General features: G+C 51.5%; 1 protein-coding gene across 10 annotated transcripts; it reads right to left on the bottom strand.

Annotated features, from left to right (window-relative positions):
- Positions 1-473: 473 nt before the first annotated feature.
- On the bottom strand, positions 474-21,949 carry PIAS3 (protein inhibitor of activated STAT 3). Of its 10 annotated transcripts, XM_075524696.1 has the most exons (16): positions 21,793-21,890; positions 20,256-20,313; positions 19,302-19,412; positions 16,532-16,991; positions 12,630-12,714; positions 11,819-11,869; positions 9,246-9,336; positions 7,593-7,727; positions 7,319-7,424; positions 6,615-6,688; positions 5,926-6,086; positions 5,099-5,235; positions 4,496-4,667; positions 4,007-4,140; positions 2,787-2,824; positions 474-2,003 (listed from the first exon to the last, which is right to left on the bottom strand). In XM_075524696.1, the coding sequence occupies exons 4-16, from the start codon at positions 16,986-16,988 to the stop codon at positions 1,734-1,736; spliced, it is 1,911 nt and encodes a 636-aa protein (XP_075380811.1). In that variant the 5' UTR covers positions 16,989-16,991; positions 19,302-19,412; positions 20,256-20,313; positions 21,793-21,890; the 3' UTR covers positions 474-1,733. The 10 variants fall into 10 exon arrangements, 7 of the variants coding, with proteins under 7 accessions (XP_075380811.1, XP_075380809.1, XP_075380810.1 ...); XM_075524694.1 differs by lacking the exon at positions 19,302-19,412 and having other exon boundaries at positions 21,793-21,948; XM_075524695.1 differs by lacking the exons at positions 19,302-19,412; positions 21,793-21,890 and adding an exon at positions 20,487-20,666.
- Between the last annotated feature and the right edge of the window lie 920 nt (positions 21,950-22,869).

The following is a 22,869-nucleotide window of genomic DNA, read 5'->3' as shown; positions in this document are numbered from 1 at the left end:
CCCGCCGCTCCTGGCGCGCGTAACAGCGTGCCGGGTTTGTTAGAGACGCGTCGTCACCCTGGCAGTACCCGGAGCGGAGCCGCTGCGCTGGCGGGGGGACCGGGGGCCCACGCTGGGCACGTCTCGCTGCTGGGGGGCGGCGCGGCTGCAGGGAAAGCAGAGCAGAGTTAGGGTGAGCCGAGCCCCTGGGGAGCCGGCCCCGCGCCTCGGTGCCATCTCCTCCAGAGCCGGGCCCCTCCAGCGGGGGATTTCGGAAAGCCCGAAGTTCAGAAACCCCAACCACCCCTTCAGAGGGGAGCGGGGCACGTGCAGGCGAGCCAGGGCCGAGATCCCAGCACCCTCTTGCCCCCCCGGCTACGGCTGGGTGCCCCCCAACTCCTGCTCTTCACACCAGAGCAGAAGCAGCAGCGGTTCGATTCCTGCTGAACAGGCCCAGCTCCGCCTGCCCGGTCACCGCGCGAATCGGCAGGTCCTCAGGATCGACACCTTTATTACATCGAAATATTTACCGCGGTTACGATACAAGAAATAGGAAATCGTCCAAGCGGAATACTGTGCGCTGCTCCCCCGTGCCGGACGCTGCTTTGAATTTCGAGGAAGGAGCAGTTAAAAAAAGGTGCTAAAAAAAATTGCTACATGTGAAACCTCTCCGCTCTCCAACCTCGCCGCGGCCGCAGCGCCCGCGTGCCTGTCGCTGCAGGAATTGGGAGATGAGCGCGGCAGCAGGGAGCAAGCCCGGCTGGAGACTCACAAAGCAGCAGGTACAGCGCTGGAGAGGTTACAAACTAAAGTATACGTTTAAATACATAAATAATTTGTGCAATGGGTGATGCGTCGCCCCCGGAGACGACGCAACCTTCATTTAGTCCTCGCGTAGATACAGAAACAGGGAAGTCTTTGGAGTTTTGTATGTACAAAAGCTGCAGCTGAAAATATAGATCATCTATTTGTTCTCTGTACAGGTCTGCGCTGGAAATATTTAAAAGGAGGAAAAGAAATCTACATTTTTTTTTTTTTAAAAATACGTCGTAATTACACCCGAGACAGCACTGTCACTAGAGGGACGGGCAGGAGGCAAGAGCGTGGTCAGGGCACCAGCGCCGCCTCCCTCCTGGCTTCACCCCATCCTCCTCCAACGCAGCCCCGCGCGCTGCTCTTCCCCCCACCGCCTTCTTCCATTAAAAAAGAGGAATAATTTCCAGCGGGGGCTGGGGAGGCAGCCCCGTCCAGCCCAGCCCCACTTGTGAGGGTCCACGTGGGGTTCGGGGGGGGTAAGCGCAGGACACGCTGCTTTTGGGAAGCAGACACCGCTCCCGCGGCAGAGGGGGCGGTTGAGTTACCCTCCTCGGCTCTTTGCTATCTGTAGCAGAATCCTACGTAACATAAACGGCTTTAAAACATTTCTTTAAAGTCGGGGGGTTTGGTTAACCCTCGGACACGGGCACTCCCCAGCCCACGTCCCAACCTGCTCAGGAGCGAGCGCGTGCGTGCACAGGTACGGCCGTGGGACGCATCCTTCCGAACAGAGGCAGACTGGAAACCGCCGGCGCGAGGCCTGGGGGCACCGGCTACGTGGGGGAGATGGCCTCGATCGAGAGAGGAGAGACACAACCGAGCGGTTCTCGGTCAGGTCCTTCCAGTCCCGGACAGGGAAGCCAATCCCTAAGGCAGCTACTGGAAACCTGCCCTCGTCTCCCACCCCGGCAGAGGGAACAGCAGCCACCAGCGTGGCCTCAGTCCAGGGAAATGATGTCTGGCCTGCAGCCCGGGAGCGCCGCGTTGCTACTTATTGTCCCGTTGTGTCCGTGGCTCTCTCGCAGCGCGCTGGTGGAGACGATGCTGCTGATGCGGCCGCCGGCCGGGCTGACGGCGCCGTGAGATCCTGCCATCACAGGGGCCAGGGGATTCATGTTTAGGAAGTGGCTAGACGTGCCTCTGTACTGGAAGAAATGGCCGAGCGTATCCTGCTCATCCAGGGAGGTGATCACGGACGGGCTGTAATGCTGCCAAGCAAAGGAAAAGCCCCGATCAGCTCACGGGATGCACAAAACCCCGGCCCCAGTCCCACGCGGCCCTTCGGAGAGGACGGGTCGCGCAGAGATCGCTCCCAGAGCTCCCCGGATAAATGTACCAGTTTACCAAGACTGTCCCTGAACCGTCAACACCCGCTGCCTCCTGTCAGCACAACCCAGCGCAAGCGCGGGCTTCAGGGGCGAGAACGGCAGAGAAGAGACATGCGGCGGCAGCAAGAAATGAAGCCCAGCACAGAGAAAGAAGACGGAGCCTACAGCGACCACCCTGAAAAGCCGCGCGTGCGTGGATCCGCGCCCTACGCTGAGCCGCCTCCGCACGACGCGGACGGGACGAGTCGCCTCTCAGCGACTGCTGCCAAATCCCTCCGCTTTCTACCGTCGCTCTCCTAGGTCTGCGTGGATTCAGCCTCAGAGAAGCAAAATACTCCCAGCTCTGAGCCCTTGGCAATTCCGAGTTCGCCTTCGCGAGGCGGACTCAAGAAAGCAGAGGCTGCGAAAGGAGAGAGGTGCCGGGCAGAGCGACAAGAGCCCAGGATTCCTGCAGCTGCAGGGCAGACGAAGTATCGCCCTGTGCCGTCAGGCGATGCCCGTGGAACCGCAAAGCTGGCACCCCCCCCGCCGTCCTACAACAGCTCTCCCGGAGGAAGAGGATGGAGGAGGAAGGTTGGCCGAGTGAAGAGGGACGTATTCGCCAGTCTGCAGATTTGGCAAGGAGGAAAGAAAAACAAAAATGAAACAAAACAAAAAGCTTACCTGATTTTCACTTTGAAGGAAGGAAAACAAATCCAGACCTAGAAAAATAAAAAGGGGAAAAATAAATCTCTTGATGGTAAATAAACTTCTGGCAGGGAGGGGAGCCAAACCGTGCTAACGTAGAGACAGAAGCAGATGGGTTCAGGCTGCTTCCAAGAGCTAGACACCACGATGCTGTCAGCTCCAACTCCATCACAAGCTCCAGCTCTGTTCCTACAGCCCCTCTGTAACTCATCGCGTGGCCTCAGCAACAAAACAGCACAGGGCAAATTAAATTTCACTTCTCTAGAGCTGTCGCGGGGCCTGGTACCAAAATCAAGTTCCAGCAAAGCTCAGCAAACCGCAAAGGGCTGAGTCAGCACGGCCCCAGCCAGGCTGGTGACACCAGGACGCTTCGAACCGCTCCGCAAAAGCTGCTTAAGGGTCTCGACCAAACGAACCGCAGACGGCAACCGTGCACGCATCGGATCGGGCGCAAAGGCGTGCGGGAACTGCACGCAGGGCTGAGAAAGAGCGTTTTCAGGTCTCTGCTGCTGACCTGACAGGCGGACGCAAGCCCGACACCTCAGCTCTCTGGATAGCAGCCTCCCCGCCTGTAAAACCAGGCGGTGAACGCCCGTCTCCCTGGGGACAACGGAGGCATAACCCGCTCCTGTAAGGCACACGGGGATCTCCAGAGCCGTGGGTTCCAGGGAACGGTTTATGATTTACGACTCAGTCGTGGACATGAGCCTCTCTTTCCTTCTGCTGGGTTAGGACACACGACCTGTATCACGCCCTGCCAGCCAGGAACAAGAAGAGCCCGCGAAAGGAAGTCACAGCCTCATGTCCTCGGTGGCCCTGGGACGCACTAGCCAGCCAAAACCTGGGTCGTTCCTACCGGCGATTTGTAACTAACAACCAGATTTCGAGTTATTCTGTCAGTCAAGATCTCACCTGCAGGCCCCTAGAGACATCTCAGGGGCGTCGTGCCCCGGGAGGGAGGTACTCTAGTTTCCTTCTTCCCTCTTCTGTGTTGGGCCAGTGAACTCTGTCACTCAGAACCACTTGCTCTGAGCTGCAGGAGCTGCCAGGCCAAGACAGACTACGTGTGTGAGCGACCCAAAGGCCCCGTAGCTCAGTGGAAGAGGCGGCCAGGGCACCGGCTGTTAGAGCTTAGTCTGGTAAACTGGTACAATTGCGCATATTGGAAAACTGCTGCCAGAGGTCTCTGTGGTTACCTTGAAGCTCCGAGGGCACCTGGTAGGAAGGGTGGTAGTCAGGAATGGGGAGGTTGGAGAGATAGTCGCTGCCAAGAGCTGCCATGGGAGGACTTCGAAGCACAGAAGACGGCTGGTGATCAATACTTAATACCCTGAAACAGAATACAGACCCGATGAACCTTAACAAAAGCAGAACGGCACACTGAGGGCAAATTCCTCCGTTGTTTATCAGAAAAAAACCCCACCAAAACCCAAAACACCCCGATGCTGCCATACCTACAGCAAAAACAAGCCCTCCCTCCTCCCCGGCCCCGTGGTCAGAGGTGTGTCACCTCACCCTGGCCAGTACGGAAAGCAGCAGCAGCAGCGCTTCCCAGGGACAGAGCAGGCTCGGATCTGGTTACTGAGACGGCATCAGCACTCAGAAAGGAAGGAAGCGGAGAGCAGGAAGCAAAAGAAGCCAAAGCCCAGCAAAGCAGGGGGGGTCGGGTTCCTGCGCTGCCTTACCCCTTGGGCCCGGCCGCTGTCAGAAGAGCCACGCTGGAGACGGGGCACTGCTTCTTGGCAGGCGGCTCCTCCTCATCCGACGAGCTGTCCAGAGTGAGATCAATAACCTCCACTTTTTTTTTGCCCTCCGAAGAGTTCTTGCCCTCGGAGTTCACAGTGTAAAGGGAGCTGGCTGCAGAGGAAAACCAGCGATCAGCTTCGGCTGCCGAAACGGAGGCGAGCAAAACACCACTGCCTCTACAAGCACTACAACCCTGCGATATACTCCGGACTTCCGAACAGCTTGGAGCAAATCCACACCCCATCCCAGAACGGAAGCATCATCCCCACACTAGCGGTCAGGTCTCCATAGCCCACCTGGAATTAACGCTGCAGTTTCAAGAGGAACCTGCATTTTTCTTGCTTTTTCTAGCACTTACTCCACAGTGGTGTGCTAAGTGCCTGTCATGCTCCTGGTATTTCAGTGTGATCCCAAATACCGGCTCCCAGATGGGATCTGAAACGCTCCGAATGTTGCTTTGTAAATGTAAAAATTGTAAGTGTAAACGTTGCTTTGGCAAAACAAGACGTCCAAGAAAGAGTTGGTGACCATAGCTCCCGTACCCTCGATCCCACTGAACGCAGACGTCTGGCACACCTCCTGGTTCTCCTTCTTCGGCTTCATGGGGCACCAGGAGCCGTCCTCCATGAACTGTATCTCATCACAGTCCGTGCAGGAGTTCAGGATTTCCATGAACAACCTGCCGGGTGAGAGCACAAGCTGGGGAGAGCAAACACTACAAGGACTCACGCATAAATACGTGCGCACGGACGGCAGAAACGACACAGGAGCTCAGGAGATGCGTTAAAGGGGTGCGAAGAATTACTGTTCTAAAATCTGGGCCAATATCACAGAATCGTAGAGGTTGGAAAAGACCTTTAAGATCATTGAGTCCAACCGTTAACCCAACACTGCCCAGCCCACCACTACACCACGTCCCTGAGCACCTCATCCAAACGGCTTTTAAATACCTCCAGGGATGGGGACTCCACCACTGCCCTGGGCAGCCCGTGCCAGTGCTGGACAACCCTTTCAGTGAAGTAAAATTTCCTAATATCCAGTCTAAATTTCCTAATATCACCTGCAAGTTATGTTTTGTGATGGGCTGTTCAATGTACACAGGAGGGCTCTGTTCAAACCCCGGTAAGCAGGTTCCCTCATTACTGCCTCTGCGGAGACTGCCAGCGAGGAAGCCAAGATTTTGACAAAGGCTTCTTGTTCTTTGGGAGAAATCTCTCCAGATTGGCATCAAAGCAGTTTAGGGAACGAAAATCAGATTTTAAGTTATTCGAGGCTGTAACTTGTCTATATATGCTAGCATCAGAGGATAAGCCTTAAAAGAAAAACATGATCCAGGCTAAAGACTGTGTAAGAAGCCTGCTCAGCTCACCCGTCGATTATCAGGTTGTCGTACGGGGCTTTCTTATCACACACAGGACAAGTCCACGTGGGTTTCTTCTCATTCATCTGAAGATAGAGCGCTGCATCGAAGCACTGGAGGTGGGTGCACGTGATGGCTCGGCAGGGCACAATCAGCCTCATCTTACCCAGCTAGGGGACAAGAAATAAGAAATGAAGTCGGTTTTTGTACAAACCGCCTCTCACAACGCCAAGTAAAGCCAGCGGTGTTATTCCCTGTTTATTCCCTTTTCTCCCCTGCCCAGCACTCGAGCGTGTTTAACGAGACGTTAAACCAAACGTCAAGGAAGAATTAACGTGCGAGAGAAAACAAGCTTTCCTGAGGGTATTTTTGCCTTTTTTTTTTTTTTTTTTTTTTTTAAGCTCACTTCCACCTCAAACACATGCTAACAGTGCAGGTGAAAGACAAGGATCGGGTCAACAGAAGACATTTTTTGGCTAGGCGGTTGAGGCCAACAATCTCAGTAATTTTTTTTAGGCATGAAAGAAAGCGGTTCTGCTTTTATTTAGGAATCAAAGCTGACTTTTCAACAAAAGCAGGGCTGCAGCAGCGTTAGCTCTCCTCTCACTCCAAAGCGTTCCTACGCAACGGTAAGGTAAAGCGGGAAGCTGTTTGCAAAGGCCTGTCCAAGAAAAATGAACAAAAATGTAGAAACCTACTGGACACATCAGGGAAACGCGTAAGCTCGTTGTAGCTATCTCACTGTCAGGATCAGCTGTTAGTTTTTCTTTGACTGAAAGAAGAGGAGGGGAAAAAAGGTCTCCTGTCAACATCCTCCTTCTTTTACATGCATAAATATGTACAGACATGATTTATAATTTGCACCATGACACTTATTATCCAAGTTACAGGCAGGTAATGCTTATAACAGCAGACATTATTACTATTAGGTTAAAAGCTCCGGCAAGAGTCTCCTTGGCTAGACCACGTACGCAGTACAAAGAGACAGTCCCTGCCTTAAAGATTTTACAGCCTGCCTGTAAGGTGACAGCCCAGGGAAACATTTGGGTGAAGGGAAGCAGCGTACAATTTGAGCGTAAGCAGCAGCAGCAACACTCCCGCTGCTTCTCAGAGGACAAACGTTTTGGAAGCATCACAACCGAGACGGGCAGCGATCTGAAGAACGGTTTGATTTAGAGCTTTGTCGAATGGCATCACTGAAAAACAATCCATCATCTTTGCAATCCTTACCTTCCCATCCAGTTCTCCTCACCAGGACTCAGCAAGCGCGTGCGGGCTTGCGAGAAGGGACGCACACAAAGACCTGCTCTGCCCTCGCGTGCTAATTCAGACCTGCTCTGTCTTCCCATACCCAGCACAGGATGCGATCGAGCACGGTTGCGCCTTCGCAAGGGGTACTTACTCAGGGCTCGCGAATGGTCTGGATTTCGGATGCCCTTGGCTCTTAGCTTCTGTAGCAGCGTTACTGATGTCAGCTGCTTCACCAGGTACACCGACAGAGAGTAGTTCTGTTGAAAAGAAGTTGACGCTGCTCAGGCCTAGAAGAACCCACCGGAAAGGAGAGGGCTCTCCTGGATCTGCACAGCTTGATGCTACTGCAAAAATGCCCTCGATTCTGCAAACAGCGGGTAGTGAAGGAACAGCAGCAAATGGGAAATGGTTTTCACCTCACTCACCCTGCCAAACTCCGAGGACCAGTTCACTACAATCGTGTTCGGGACGGTTGCCGAAAGGCGTGCCAACGGAGTGATATTGACGGGGCGGCTGGGTCGTTTCGGCTCTGCACCATTTTTTGTGGGCGGGAGATAACCCTGCAAAGAAAGAAAGATTACGTGGCATAAAATAAGTTCTCTCTGAGGTGGAAGGCCACATACAAGAATCTACGAACCCAACCTCTTCAGGGCACATTGTACCTCAAGACATTTCACGTCACACCTTGAGAGTTTGTATGAGAATTTATCTCCAAATCTCAAAGCAGTACGTTATTATTCCTCAGTGTCAAGAAATGGAGAACAAAGGTTCCCTCTAATATCCTTACGCTGACGAGCGCACTGGAACCCCATCGTAAGCTGAACCCCTCCACAAACACACAACTGTCAGTCCGGGATGTGTTGTGCACAAACGGTGTTGAATTAAAAACCAAATCCTACCCAGTTCACCCAGGCCAGGAAGCTAAAAAATTACATCCCGTGACAAATCTGACGTTGATCTCATTTTTGCTTCATTATATCCACATTCCAACTTGATTAGAAACCCATCCCCTTATTCAGCCCAAGAGTGCCTTTTCTGTAATTCAGAGAGATTTACACCACCCTTTTTTCATCGCCCTCAGTTAGACTGGGCGGCTTGAGACTGATTCAGCAGCCACCCATCACAGTTTAAGCAGAAGTAAAACAAAAAAAGCCTTCCCGTCGAGCTGCTGTGCTGTGCACAGCCCGTACAAACAGCTTCTCAGCTGCAGATGACTCATCCAAATGAAAGCAAGAAACCTTATCTGAGAGCAGAAGCTGGGGGAGGACCCTTTAGCCATCTTGCATCTCACATGCACTTCCCTCTTTCCGTCCCATGAGGCCAGAAACGACCTCTTTTTTTGTTTTTTTTTTTTTTTAAAGCAGGTTACTAATTGTCTTGGCCAAAACCAAACCCGATATCTGAGGCAAAAAATGCAAATCTCTAAAAATATTAAGGGAGCGGCTCAGGCAGAGCGTTAGAGGCTGTTCTGCAGGTTTGATTGCAAAAAGCGCCAGCTATAATGGAGCAAAGCCAGCGTGGGACAGTTGACAGGGACCTGGCCTGAGACCGTCGAACCTCTGATACCGTTCCTAGACGTGACACTGAATCGCATCCCTTCTGGGACTGTGAACGGGGGCAAGCACTATTTCTTATTATATTTTTACGCATTAGCACGAAGGACCCCAGCCTTGACTGGAGCATCCAGGTCTTCCTGCAATGTGATAAACTAAAGGCAGCGCCATTATTCCATTAAGCTCAGATTTTACTCTGCATTTTTATTATCGAGTTTCTCGTCAAAAGAAGCGTTCCAAAAAATGAGAGGGAATCTGCTGGTTTAAAAAAAAAAAAAAAGTCAGGCCCAAAGTTTGCATATTCTTCTACTTAAAGACCACACTCCTTGAATCAAAGAGCAGCTTTCATCACCAATCCACAGCCCTGTAACATGAAATCAGTTTTGCACTCTAACCACACCATTTCTTCAAGTCAGTCTTTAATCTCTGGGAAATACATTCCCACTGCACTCACTGGGAGCTGCAGCTGTGTAAAAGGGCAGGCTTTAGTCTACAACATATTAAGAAGAAATAAGATTTACTCACAGGCAGCGGACAGAGTTTTCCATTGACCTTGACGAATAAATTAGGAGGGAAGTAATCTTCTTGGGGACAGCTGGTTTCACACAAGCAAAACCTAAGAAGCAGGAGGGAGAAACTGGCAAGTGAGTGGTGACGCCCGCAAAAAACGGCAGCCAAACTTCCCTTTAAAAAGGGAAAAAAAACATTTCCCAAGCAGAACAGATCAATGGGTGGAAAACACATAAGCAGATGAACAGCCCTGCACGTGTTTCAAACCCTTCATGCGGCAAAAGCGACACGAGAAACAAGAGCGAAAAACGCCAGTGACTTAAAACAATCGCTAATGGACAGGCTGTGAAGTGTGCAGGGGCAGGGCTGATTTTATTCAGCCCAGATGACAATCTAAGCTATCCAGAATCGCAGTTTCAAAGGCCAAGTGTATTTCTCTGGCCTAACATCGTTCCAGAAAACGACACAAACCAAGCTCCGGGTTCAAGCGGCACGGACAGCGAACCTGGGTGCCATTTAGGACGACGGAGGACTGCCATTCACTCTGGCCACCTTGATATAATTCCCACCCCAGCAGCACTGTATCAGATGGTTTAATCCCGGTTCGGGTGCGTTCACGTGCAACTTCACCTATAGATTCCGCAGCACTTCAAGACGCAAAGAACTACATCTGCTTAAGTTACCCACCAAAAGCACCTGAGGAACTAAAAAGTTATATTTGACCCAAAGCAGTGAATCTTGCAATAGGACAGACTGGTTACTGCTTGGACTCCCTCAAAGCTCATCTGCCATCACTCGATATCCTACCGTTGCCTCCCTCACCGCAGAATCACAGAACCATTTAGGTTGGAAAAGACCTTTAAGACCATCAAGTCCAACCGTCAGCACCAGCAACCCAGAACGGGCTCTGGCTCAAATCCTAATCCCATTTAACCAGATGGCCGTGCGCTCTATTTTCTCTCAAAGGAGGGTGCTCCGCCAGAGACGACTCCCCACGCCGAAACCACAGTCCTGCCGCGAAGCCGTGAGTCAGACCGTGACCTCGGCCGGCTCCTTCTGAGCTGCGAGATCAAGCCCTGGCACGTCACGCCGATGCAGAGCCACACCACCAACGTTCTCGAAAAATAAATCTGGTCTTATTGTTTTTTAACCTCTCTCTGCTTGCCAAATAAAACAAAGAATAAAATTGAGAGTTAATCTTTTTCTTGCTTGGGAACACGAGAATGCCGCATATGCTGAAGCACATCAGCAGGAGAGAAGAAACGATCCCACCGTCATTTTTAACTCCTGCACTGAAGTTTGCTGAATAAGGGTTCACTTCTTCAGGCGAAGGGATGCACTCTGGACACCCCAGGAGACTCCTGGAAGTTTCCCGGTGGACTGTTGGGTAAACTCTGTTTCATCTCCAACGTCCAAAACATAGTAAGAGGCACAGACACTGAAACCGGTCCTTCAAAAACACACATGGTGTTTTTCTGCGCTACAGAAGCGACATTTCCAAGCATCCACCTCCTGATGTATCCCAGGGAACAGGATGCCCGTATGCTTCGCTCCACCAGCTCTGCACGCAAGAGTGGAACAGATGGACACAGCAGGAAAGCTGCGACTGTAAAGCCCCAAATCAGAGAGACGTTGTCACAGAATTGTAATTAATATAGAACGCCCTCCTGAAAACCAACAGGCTCTCTGTGGAATTAAACCAAAGTCTTCGATTTCAAACCACCACTTTTCTTCAGACTTCCAGCTATCACAACTAAAGCCCTCAACTCCTCATCACTTTTTTTCCTGAGAGTACAGTAGTGATTCTCTGTCTCTTTGCCAAATTCAAACCCCTGATAATAAAATTTAACATTTTTTAACCCCGCCAGGGGTTGAATGTTGCGCAAGAGGCTCCTCAGTTCCTGTTCAGTGCCGCAGGACAGTGTGGGCAGGCACTTAAATAACCACCCCGGCATGACTGTGAGAATCGGAGGGTAACCTGTGAAGCACTTTCAAGTATTTTTTTACTCACACTCTCCAACATGTCTTGCATTTTCATGAGTAATAACTGGGTGAATATTAAAAAAATGTTCAAATTTTAAGGTAATGTAGTTTCTGCATCTTATTGCGCCTTTTGCAATGAATCCGCAAACAGGCAAATAATCAAAACGGAGAAGTGAAAGAAGCAAGTTTTATACAAGCGTGCAAAACTCTCAAAAAGATTAAATTTTACTACACTTACAATTGAGAAAACTTGCGTGCAAGGCCACGTCGCCTGTGCCAGCAAAGGGTCACCCAGAGATAACGCGCTCAGCCTCGCCGAGTTCAGAAAGACCCTCTTGGTTTGGTGTTGCACGACAGCGTTTATCAGAGGCTCACTGCCATATAGAAACCCTCACTGCCATATAGAAACCCTCACTGCCATATAGAAACCCGTGTTCAGAACGCAGCACCGAACATTTTAAATTTCCTCTGAGCCATCTGACATGCAATTTCAAAGCAAATCAAGTGCTAAAAGCGTGATTCATCAAAATCAAGGACAAATTAATATGGATACACTAGCTCAGGGAACAGGAGTTAATGCATTCATCAAAAAGACATTACCTTACCTTAATTGCACCTGTATGGTGTAATCACATTTGGCACCTGGTAAGATATCTCTGCAACAGAAAAGCAGGTCTTAAGACTGTCAGCAGTGCTTATTATAGAGAATTACGACTACAACAGCATAAATTTCTATTAAGTTATATTGATATTGATACATGTGAGCCATATTATGAATAAAACCAGCGCAGCTGAATTGTGAAAACGGGTAATACCTGTCCGAACTAGCAGGCGACATTCCCAAACGAGGACATACAGCAAAAGCCCATCGAACAGAAGAGAGAGTGGTGGGAAAAGGAGAAAATCAACCTCAAAGAGTCTTGCTACTGCTGAGTTTTAAGAATATAACGCCAACTACAGGCTCGCCAATGCAAGCAAACGATTGTTTGCAGGCACAGGTGGAGGGTAGTCCTAAATTTTGCGGTGAACTTGCACGTTTTTGTCCCAATTACCACATTTTCTCTCTTCCATACAATAATTCCACTCTGCTGGCTTTTGGGCAGGTCCTCCATGGCTGTAAGCAGCACAGCACCGCTGATATCGAGGAACTCCCCTTTCTACACCCAGCTTGGCATTTTATTCTCACGTACTGCACTGGAGCAGAGAAACATGAACTGTTTAAGATTCAGCTCTTCCTCCTATTCTGACCATCCGTGACCTCCTCATCTGCCAGGCTCACTCATCCAAACTCTGCCCATTTTTTCTCCTGACTCCGCTCCCCGTTCTGCCGGGGAAGAACACGCAGCCACAGCAGGGAACACAGCAGGGAAGCCACACGCACTTGCACGGCATCCAGAGAGACACCGTTTCGCTTACCGGGAGCTGAGGATCTGTTGAACTTGCTGGGGGGTTAGAGCAAAGGTGAAGTGAGCTTCTTCAAACCGCTGACTGTTCATTGAGGCTGAAAAAGAGGATTTAAGACAAATTAAATCATCATTAAGTCATTCTTACACCTGCAGGCACCAAGGCTTGTAATAAACACGGAACAGCATCCACTAAAAGCAGAAGGCAATCAAAATTAACTGCAGTTCCATGCAGCGGCCCTCCAAGTCCTTGACCACGTAACCAAGCGTCAGATCTGTCCTTCAAGGTAGACATTCAGTTTCAATCATTTTATTTACAAGGAAAACTGAGGCCTGGAAAGTAAGGTGGCTTGCACAGGTAGCAAATGGTGAGGAAATCGGGAAACCCGCCCGCTCGCACTCCTGGGTCTGCAACAGCCTCCCGAGTCCACGAAGAGCCACACGGCGCTTCCCAGGGATCAGCAGACAGGTTGGGAAGAGCGAGATCAAATGCGGAGCTAAGGGAATGCCAGAGCTCATCCATTGCCCTAGAAATTATAATAATTACAGTGGTTATGGAATAAGTACAGTTGCTGAACAATAATCAGGCGTTGCCATTTTCTCCTCAGGCACATGGACAGAGTCATGGCGAATTCAGAGAAAACCAGCCATGCCCTTGATTAAAAATAAACACACGTGGAGAAACCCGCATAATGGGAGAATCAATAATTTTACGGGAGGGTTAGTGACGAGCATGGTAAAAACGTTTGGTGCAAGATACATGTAAAAATAAACCAGGATTTCCCCTTCTCTTTCCCTGACCTTAACCGAGCTGCTACTTCTTTTGCGCCCGAGCTTCTCCCTCGGTCAAACTGGAAGGTGTCTGCCTCCCTCACAACAACCGTGAGCTATTTTATCAATATTTGCAGAGTATCAGTTTCCTAGAATGAAGACCACTGACGTTGTAAGCCAATGTAATTTGCAAAGAGATGATTTGGCCTCTTCTGCACTCGTTTTCACACCCGTCAGGAGAGGTCCTGAGGAACAGCAGCTCCCGCTGGTCCTCTCCGGGATGCAGAGCATCCCTGGGTCAAGAGAAAATAAAGCCGAGGACATTATCGCAGTGGCACGTGTTAGTGTAAATCTCACATTTTGATCCTTTATTTATTTCAAGGAGACACTTGTGATGAGCTGGTCATAGCGTGACCATCCGAGGCGACTACAGATCCGTGGAGGAGAAGGTCAGCTCCGTCCTCTGGGCCACCTGCCTTGGGAGAGGGACACCCTTACGCTGGCCTCCCCAAAAAGCACATTCAAGCGCAGATTCCTCAGCGGGGCGAGGGGTTTTGCTTCTCCAGCCTCCTGCAGCTCAGGAATGCGAGGAATGCGAGGCCCAGAGTTTCCTGGCAGATGACCTGCCAGATCTTCCCCGGACCGGCAGCAGCAACAGGCTGGCAGGCCGGACGGAGAAATTCAGAGGACTTTTGACCATCTTAGGACTTTCTGTCTGAGCCTTTTGCTCCTCGATGACAAAATCGGATCCTGATCCTGTTCCGAAGAGAGCCGGGGTAAAGCTGCTCAGTGTCGAAGTGGTGCTAACCAATATCTGCGGTTTTCTCTGTCCTCTGCCGCCTCCATTTATAATCAATAACCAACTTCCATCTTACAACCAATTTATAACCAGTGTTATCGCTCTGCCGGCAGCCTTCATCCAACCCAGAGAGGAACGCTGACATCCCCAAAATTCACTGTAACACAACTAGAGGTTTGGTATAGGACGGGGAGTGGGAAAGCCAAAGCCTGCATCTTCCTCACTTGCAGCAAACAGAGTGTGGACAGACCAGGAGGCTTTATCGTTAACCCCTGTGTCACTGCCTTCACCCATCATCACCCTCTCCATCCCCGTTTTCATTTTTCCTTCCCACGTATTGCTTATTTCTGGCATTTTTCTGACACCACAGCCTTCATATCTGGATACTTATAACAAATTGTCCCAAGCAAGTAAAATAAAAGAATGGGAAGGGGACGTTTACACAGCAAAAGGGAGAAGAAAGACACAAACCACCAGAAGCCAAAAATAAAAGTCCATGGCCCCCTAGGAATCACATAAAAACTCTTCCAAGTTCAAGCACAAACACATAAGTAAGGGAGTTTTATCAGGGGAGAGGAAAAAAATAATTTCTTTTGCAAGGAGAGTATCCCGTTTCAGGGAAGAGGCTTAACCACAGGTTGTCTGAGAGACTGAACACAGCCAAACCTAAGAAAAGGCAATTTTTAGCACAACAGTAACGAAACCAAACCCCCAAAAAGCGCATGGGTTTTGGTTGGAGTACAGACACACTTATCTCCGCTTTAGCAAACATTACTGTGTTTATACGAAAGAAAAACAACCCTGAATCCAAGCGAAAACCATTTAAAAGGCCCAAGATGGGTGCGCCTAGTCTGAAGAGGCCAGAAGGGCTCAACCTAAAGTAAAAATACAACTTCTAACTTATTCTAAAAACCAGAATAAACCTCCCTTCTTCATGGGTCCAAATCACCCCAAGGGCAGCAGCGCTTCCAAAACCACCAGCAATTACCGGGCTAACTCTGTACCGTACGTCTCCCCACCAGCATTTTAAAGATTACAGCAAACACACAACTTTTCTGGAATTAGGCAAGAACCAGCATTTTCTTTTCCCTGTTTTACAAATGGGGAAGCATCGGAGCGCTCGACCCCACATCACGTCGAGAAACAAGTGGCTCTGCCCTTTTGCCATACCCCGTTTCTGCTCTTAAATTTAAGATCGCTGTTTGTTTCCTGCTCAACGTCAAGCTGTCTCACCCACACAGAGCCGACCCCTTCTCCTATTTGCAACAAGCCGGATCGTGATGCATAAACCAGTTCATTAATTTTATATATTGGAAGATTTTAGGACTGCATTTTTGTTAATTATTAAGGCAGAATTAGGACTCAAATGCGGCAGAGGATTTTTAAGAAGCTCTTTTGCTGGAAGTTGTAACACCCAATTGTTTGCAAAAATAACAAACCACTTTTCATAATTAACTCTCCCGGCATTCACTAATTTGTTCGGAAAGGGAGCCCGTGCCAACTGAACCAGGTTTTTATTCTCTCGGGATTAGGACCCAAACGCTGATGTACAACAGACCAGAGAAAGCTTCACAATTCAGACCATAAAGAAAACCCCAGGCTTTATCAGGTGCAAACAGTAAATAATCCAAAACTTATATACACTTATAAAATATACACTTAACAGAAAAGGTGTCAGCTGGGAGAGAAATACCCCTTTTTCATGCAAATAAATTTGGAACAAGACTAACAAGCAACTAAAAGCTGCCATTTCTGGCAGCCCATGCAAGTTGGGAGTTGGAAGTTGCAGTCCAAATGATCCGAGGGCTGGAACAGCTCTGCTGTGAGGAGGGGCTGGGAGAGCTGGGGGGGTTCAGCCTGGAGAAGAGAAGGCTCCGGGGAGACCTTACTGCTCCTTTCGGTGCTTATAAGATGGGGACGGACTTTTTAGTAGCAACAGGAGAAGGGGTGATGGTTTTAAACTAAAAGAGGGGAGATTCAGGCGAGATTTAAGGAGGAAATTGTTTACGCTGAGGCTGGTGAGACGCGGGCCCAGGTTGCCCGGAGAGGCGGGGGATGCCCCGTCCCTGGGAACATTCAAGGCCAGGCTGGACGGGGCTCTGGGCAACCTGATCTGGTGGAAGATGGCCCTGTCACGGCGGGGGGTGGGCGAGGTGGCCTTGAAAGGTCCCTCCCCACCCAGACCGTTCTACGATTCTGTGAAATCCCACTTTCATCTGGATATCAGCCTTTTCAATCCACACTGATGGCTTGCCCTAGTCACGCCACTCCTGCTCTGTCTTCTCCACCCGAGCAAACAAAAGGAGCCTCCAAAGCACAGGAGGGCTGAGCAGTTTCGAACGTACCTAGTGTGGTGGGTTTTATCAACTCATCGTAAACATCGTAGAAGGGCAGCCTCTTCATCTTGACATCCGGATGGACGGGATGGATGGGTGGCGATAAATGCTGAACGTCCGTCTCGTGCTTGGGTCCCAGCACAGGCACCGGAGGCAGCAGAGCCGCCGGCATGGCGGCAGAGCTGTGGTCATAGGGCAGGTGACAGACCGTGCCCTGCGTCAGCGCGGTGGCCGAGGACAGTTGTCCTGCCTGAATGTGGAGCATTGACAAGTCCGAAGGGGTTAAGATCTTCCTTGGGAACCTCCGCCGGTACAGTTCTTTAATTTTCATCTGGACAGCCGGGCTGCAGCCAGATTTCAGCAGCTGTAATGCCTTTGCAAGAAGTTCGTGCTTCCTTCCACTTTTGTTCCTTCCAGCAAAGCCCAAGAGAACTTGTAATTCTGATACCCTAAAGCTCATAACCATATGCTGCAAGAAAATAAAACAACCACCATTACAAATGCTGTACGAGCAGGCGCAACCCAAAAACAAGCCGTGGGTTCACTAAGGAAGATGGCGGAGGCCTTAAAAGAGACACTGTCAAGTTTGAAGTTCCCCTGGTCATCAATAACTCGTCAGTAGCGGAACTGTAAATATTTAGATTTGGTTTTACTTTTAGATACTTTGCTTGCATCTGGAAATGCAAAAGGTCGCACTCGCTTCCCAATTCGATGGACGTCTGAGCAGTTTCCGATACCCAAATGGTTGTTAAATCGCCTTCCCTTCGAATAAACGCTGACAATTTCTTGTAGGGTCAACCTCGCATTTAAACTAAAGCTTTCTGTACCTCTCTGGGTTTAAAACTCTCACTTTAAGGCCTCTTCAGGCTGGCTTAGAAAGGCCAAGCCCCAGTGTGACTGCGGAGGTTTTCAGCCATTGCTTTTATTCTCTTATTTCAAAAATATACTTTGGGAATGCCCACTTTTGGCCCGATGTTTCTCTAAGGAGACGCATCAGACTTCAAATCTGAAAATAGCCATGGGTCATTAATGAGAAAGGCTGCAATTAAGGGATAACATACACCAGGCTGGCATCATTTATCAACCTGCCTCGCTGAAGGGAGTCTCCCCAACAGCGACCTGCTAATTCTCACCGCGAGTCCAGCGAGCCCGACAGGCTTAAGTTGAAAGATGCCCGAAGAGGAGAAAATACAGAATTATTCCCATTTCACAAGAGGAAAAATAAAAAGGGTCTCAGAGACCTCTCCGCCAGGCAAGTTAGCAGCAGACCTAGAAACTCAGCTCAATCTCACGGTCGTTCACAAAACCATCCTTCCCCTGAACTCGTAATGGGATTTCAGAATTACTTATTTAAGCAGGAACACCCATGGGATGACAGAGAGCGCTACGAAAGCACACGTATACTTATATGCATACGTATTTGTACATATTACAGCACAATCTTTTCTTTCATGCGAGTAAAAAAGGGTTAAACCTGGGATCAAGCAACTCCCAACACTCTCCCTTTTAAATAAGAAAGGGCACACAGAGTTTCACCACCACTGCATCTAGAAAGACTTTTCCCTTCAGGCTCCCAAAATGCAACCGATTCAACAATAGCAGAATTGTTCTCAAATTAGTTACAACTTGGGTTTAAATCCATGATTTTGGTTCCACTGAGGGGCTTCATCCGGCTGCAGCGGAGCACCGGGGGGGTAGAGGGGGAAGGTTGGCTTCTGCGAGTTAAAAAATGCCAAAAACCTGCAGCCCCTTCGATAAAAGAAATGTAAAATAAAAGCTAAAACCTCGTCGGTTTAACAGGAGGTGTAATTTGCATTCGGATTGATTCTCAAACCCAACGTTGCTATTTTCCTTCCTGACAGGAACATCTCAGCTTTACATCTTACAGTTTTAAAAGTCACTTATAAATACCGAATTAAGAGGCACACCTCCATAATCTACAGGTCAAGCTTATCAGATAGTTAATTGATTCTGGCCTGTGCGCCAAGAGGTTTTAAGGCAGTTTAATTCGCTGTATTAGGATCCTGTTACCCACGCACCGAAAACGCAGCATCTCAGGGGGACAATGTGACAGATGTTCCACTTCCCAGTGGGGAAAAGAAAAAAGGGAAGTATTTGGTAAAGCTATCAAAGCCAGCTCTGTCGTTACAAAAAGTGCCATGTGGTCCCTGATGCAGAACAGACACAGCGTCAGATTAAGGTTTTGCGTAGAAAAGAACCCTGTAGGTCGCGGGGGATTTGCCTATTACCTTTGCTGGGGCGATACGTTCAAGAGAAGAATGATTTTTTTTCCCCCCCCCCCTTTTTGGAGCCAGGAGAATTTGTTAAAAGCAGGAAACCTCTGTCATTTAAGAGGAAAAAGCTCGACTTGGGGTCTCTCAACTTTGCCAGTGCCTGTTTTAAACACCTCCCCGAAAAGACACATTAGGGATGCACATTTATCAAATATTCCTCTTACCAACTCCCTCCCCTTTTGCGACAATCATTGTAAAGGAACCGACCTCTTCCCACATCCATTCCTCCTACAAATCCTCCGGACAGAGTCCTTCAACCGGCAGGAGATTAGTGTAGCATGGCTCACCAGCACGAGATTCATATTTATCATTAAAAAACACTCGCATTCGTGACATAGGATGGCTGTGTCACCACCGCTGCAGCAGCTGTGGACTCTTATCTCCCCCCGAAGCCTCTCCGATTACTGCTCAGAGCGTCAGAGCAGCGGAAAAAAAACTCTCTTTATTGCCGTAAGAGATGGCAATCGAGAGCTCCCAGAGGGCACCTGAGGCTTGGGTAGCGGCTGGATCCGCAGCAGACTCGAGTCCGATCGTGCCGCTGTTGAACAAGGCACGTCCGCAAACCTCTTCTCTTTCCAGGGGAGTCACCGTTCGGTCTTTTAAATAAAGGAAAGTGTCTTAAGCCAACTACGGGCTTTATAAGGAGAAATCATTTCGTTTTCAACTGGCTCGTCTTGCTTTTACAATGAGACACAGATGGTAAAAAGCTTAAACAAACTCCTGGTGAGGAAACCAGAAAGGGGATTAGGGGAGATGGACGAGGGAAAGGGAGCAGAGATTCAAAAATAAACTGAAGAAGCCTCAGATAATGCCCAGCTCCACCGAAAGGGCTGCCGTCCGAGGGCCAAACCCCAGAGGTGTAAACCTGCGCCCTGAGCTCCGTCTAGACTTAAACCAGAATTCCTCTGCAGCGATTTATCCGCAGAGGGAGCGGAGCAGAAAACATTACAGACACTTCGCCCTGGGTCGTGCTCGGCTCTACCCTTTGCTAAACTACGTCCCCAAATTACAGGATCAGGGACGCAGTTGCCGGAGCTCGACTTCTGCGCAGTCCCAAGTCACCCAATGACAATTATCGGATCCAATTTCTCCACTAATATCGTTAATGTTTTGCCACTTGACAGGGCTCCCGTTGTAGTCAGGCTTAAGTTTTAGGGGAGGGAGAAAGATCACGCCATAAAGCTGTATCAAAATTTGGACAGGGCACTGCTGGAAAGATTACGGACAAATATTACTCCGGAGGATTACGTTCTCGCTGTGGCTGGCTGCCAAAAAGGTGCCAGTTCCCAAACGTCTTACTGTTCCCAGCACGGGGAAGGGGGCAGGACTCTTAGGCCACCGCAGCCAGCTCAGACCTATATTCCAGCCTGTGGGGGGAAAAAATATTAAACCGCCAACAAGGAGAAAAAAAAAAAAAAATCAGCTTTGGAATTAGTTACCAGGGGCAATTTCATATTCCACAGTCTGGTGGGCAAAGGTGGTGACACACTCTGACTCCTAAAAAAACGAGAAAAAGAGAGTGGAGGGAGATGAAACCCCATCCAGCTGTGAGCACTGGTGCAGCACTACCATGTTACACGCTCTCTGCTCCCTCCTCCCCTACTGCACCCCAAACCTGCTCCGCATCGTCCCCTCTCCTGCCTGCCGCTATTTTCTGCTCCCCTGCCTACCCCCGGCGTCCTGCGAGGCTCTGAACCGCTCCGGCTCTCGGCTCTCCCTTCCTGCAGGTTTCTACCTCTCTTCTCCGTGGCTCTGCACCTCCGAAGCCCCCCGGCGTCTTTCGGCCCCCTCCTCTCGCGGACAAGCCCACCGGGCTCGCTGTCGTAGTCCACAGCCTCGCCCGCCGCTCGGTGCACAAAGGTCCAGGCCCCAGCACCCTCCCTACGGCCCCTTCGCCCCGGTGGTCCCCGTGCCTTCCCCCCCACAGCTCTGCCCCCGAGCGGGGACCCCACGGCTCGCCTCAGCCCCCCTGTGCACCCCGACCCCAGCATCCCCATCCCTCCCCACCATCCTCACCCCACAGCGGCTGCCCCCGCAGCTCCACACCTCGCTCCCCCCACCTCTGTTCACCCATCGCTGCCCCACGCCCCGGTACAGCCCTAACCCCTCGTTCTGCCACCCCACAGCCCCCCGCTCCTGCCCCACACGGCCACCCCGTCTGTCTCCCAAAAGTCCCCAGCTCCACACACGTCCTTGGGCCCACTGCAGAGTCCCCCAGCCCCACACATCCCCCTGGCACCACGCATCCCTTCAGTCTCCCATATCCCTTCAGCCCCAGGCCGCCTGATCCCCAGTCCCGGGCATCCCCTCAGCCCCACACTACCAGATCCCCAACCACAAACATCCCCTCAGCCCCACAGACCCCCTCAGCCCCACACTGCCTCACCCCATCCCCACAGACCCCTCAGCCCCACACTGCCTCACCTCATCCCCAAAGACCCTCTCAGCCCCACAGACCCCTCAGCCCCACACTGCCTGGACCCATCTCCACAGACCCCCTCAGCCCCACACTGCCTGGACCCATCTCCACAGACCCCTCAGCCCCACACTGCCTCACCCCATCCCCACAGACCCCTCAGCCCCACACTGCCTGGACCCATCCTCACAGACCCCCTCAGCCCCACACTGCCTCACCCCATCCCCACAGACCCTCTCAGCCCCACACTGCCTGGACCCATCTCCACAGACCCCTCAGCCCCACACTGCCTCACCTCATCCCCAAAGACCCCCTCAGCCCCACAGACCCCTCAGCCCCACACTGCCTGGACCCATCTCCACAGACCCCTCAGCCCCACACTGCCTCGCCTCACCCCATCCCCACAGACCCCTCAGCCCCACACCCCCCTCAGCGCTCGACTGCCCTCAGCCCCCGCCCCTCAGCCCCCGCCCCACAGCCCCGCACTGCCGGGCCCCCGGCCCCCGCCGCCGCCGCTCGGGTCCCGCCCGCCCCGCTCCCCCCCGCTCCCCCCGCCGCACCTTCAGCTCCGCCGCCTCCGCCATCTTGGGACATGGCAGCCGCCGCGCAGGGACCGAGGCAAACTCCGCGCCCCGCCGCGGCCGCACGGCGCAGGGGACGTGGAGCGGGAGCGGGGGCGTGGGCAGGGAGCGTCGCGCAACTCCGCGCCCGCCGCGCAGCCGCAACGCCACGCCCACTCCCTTCGCCACGCCCACTCCGCCTCGCCCCGCCCCCGGAACGGGATGGGGGGGGGGGTGTCTGCGCCCAGGGGTGACGGGCGCCGTATGGGGCTGGGGGTATGGGGGGGTATGGGGCTGTATGGGGCTGCATGGGGCTGTATGGGCCTGTATGGGACTGAGGCTGTATGGGGCTGGGGCTGTATGGGGCTGTATGGGGCTGTATGGGGCTGTATGGGACTGAGGCTGTATGGGGCTGGGGGTATGGGGCTGTATGGAGCTGGGGCTGTATGGGGCTGTATGGGGCTGTATGGGACTGGGGCTGTATGTATGGGGCTGTATGGAGCTGGGGCTGTATGGGGCTGTATGGGGCTGTATGGAGCTGGGGCTGTATGTATGGGGCTGTATGGGACTGGGGGTATGGGGCTGTATGGGGCTGTATGTATGGGGCTGTATGGGACTGGGGGTATGGGGCTGTATGGGGCTGTATGGGGCTGTATGGAGCTGGGGCTGTATGGGACTGGGGCTGTATGGGACTGGGGGTATGGGGCTGTATGGGGCTGTATGGAGCTGGGGCTGTATGTATGGGGCTGTATGGGACTGGGGGTATGGGGCTGTATGTATGGGGCTGTATGGGACTGGGGGTATGGGGCTGTATGGGGCTGTATGGAGCTGGGGGTATGGGGCTGTATGCGGCTGTATGGGACTGTATGGGACTGGGGCTGTATGGGGCTGGGGGTATGGGGCTGTATGGGGCTGTATGGGGCTGTATGGAGCTGGGGCTATATGGGACTGGGGCTATATGGGGACTGGGGCTGTATGGGACTGGGGCTATATGGGGACTGGTGGTGTATGGAACTGGTGGTGTATGGGGCTGGGGCTGTATGGAACTGGTGGTGTATGGGGCTGGTGGTGTATGGG

Source organism: Mycteria americana, chromosome 25, assembly GCF_035582795.1.
Source record: "Mycteria americana isolate JAX WOST 10 ecotype Jacksonville Zoo and Gardens chromosome 25, USCA_MyAme_1.0, whole genome shotgun sequence".
NCBI lineage: Eukaryota > Metazoa > Chordata > Aves > Ciconiiformes > Ciconiidae > Mycteria > Mycteria americana.
Note: the sequence above shows the minus strand (reverse complement) of the source record. Positions and strands in the feature narration are given on the sequence as shown.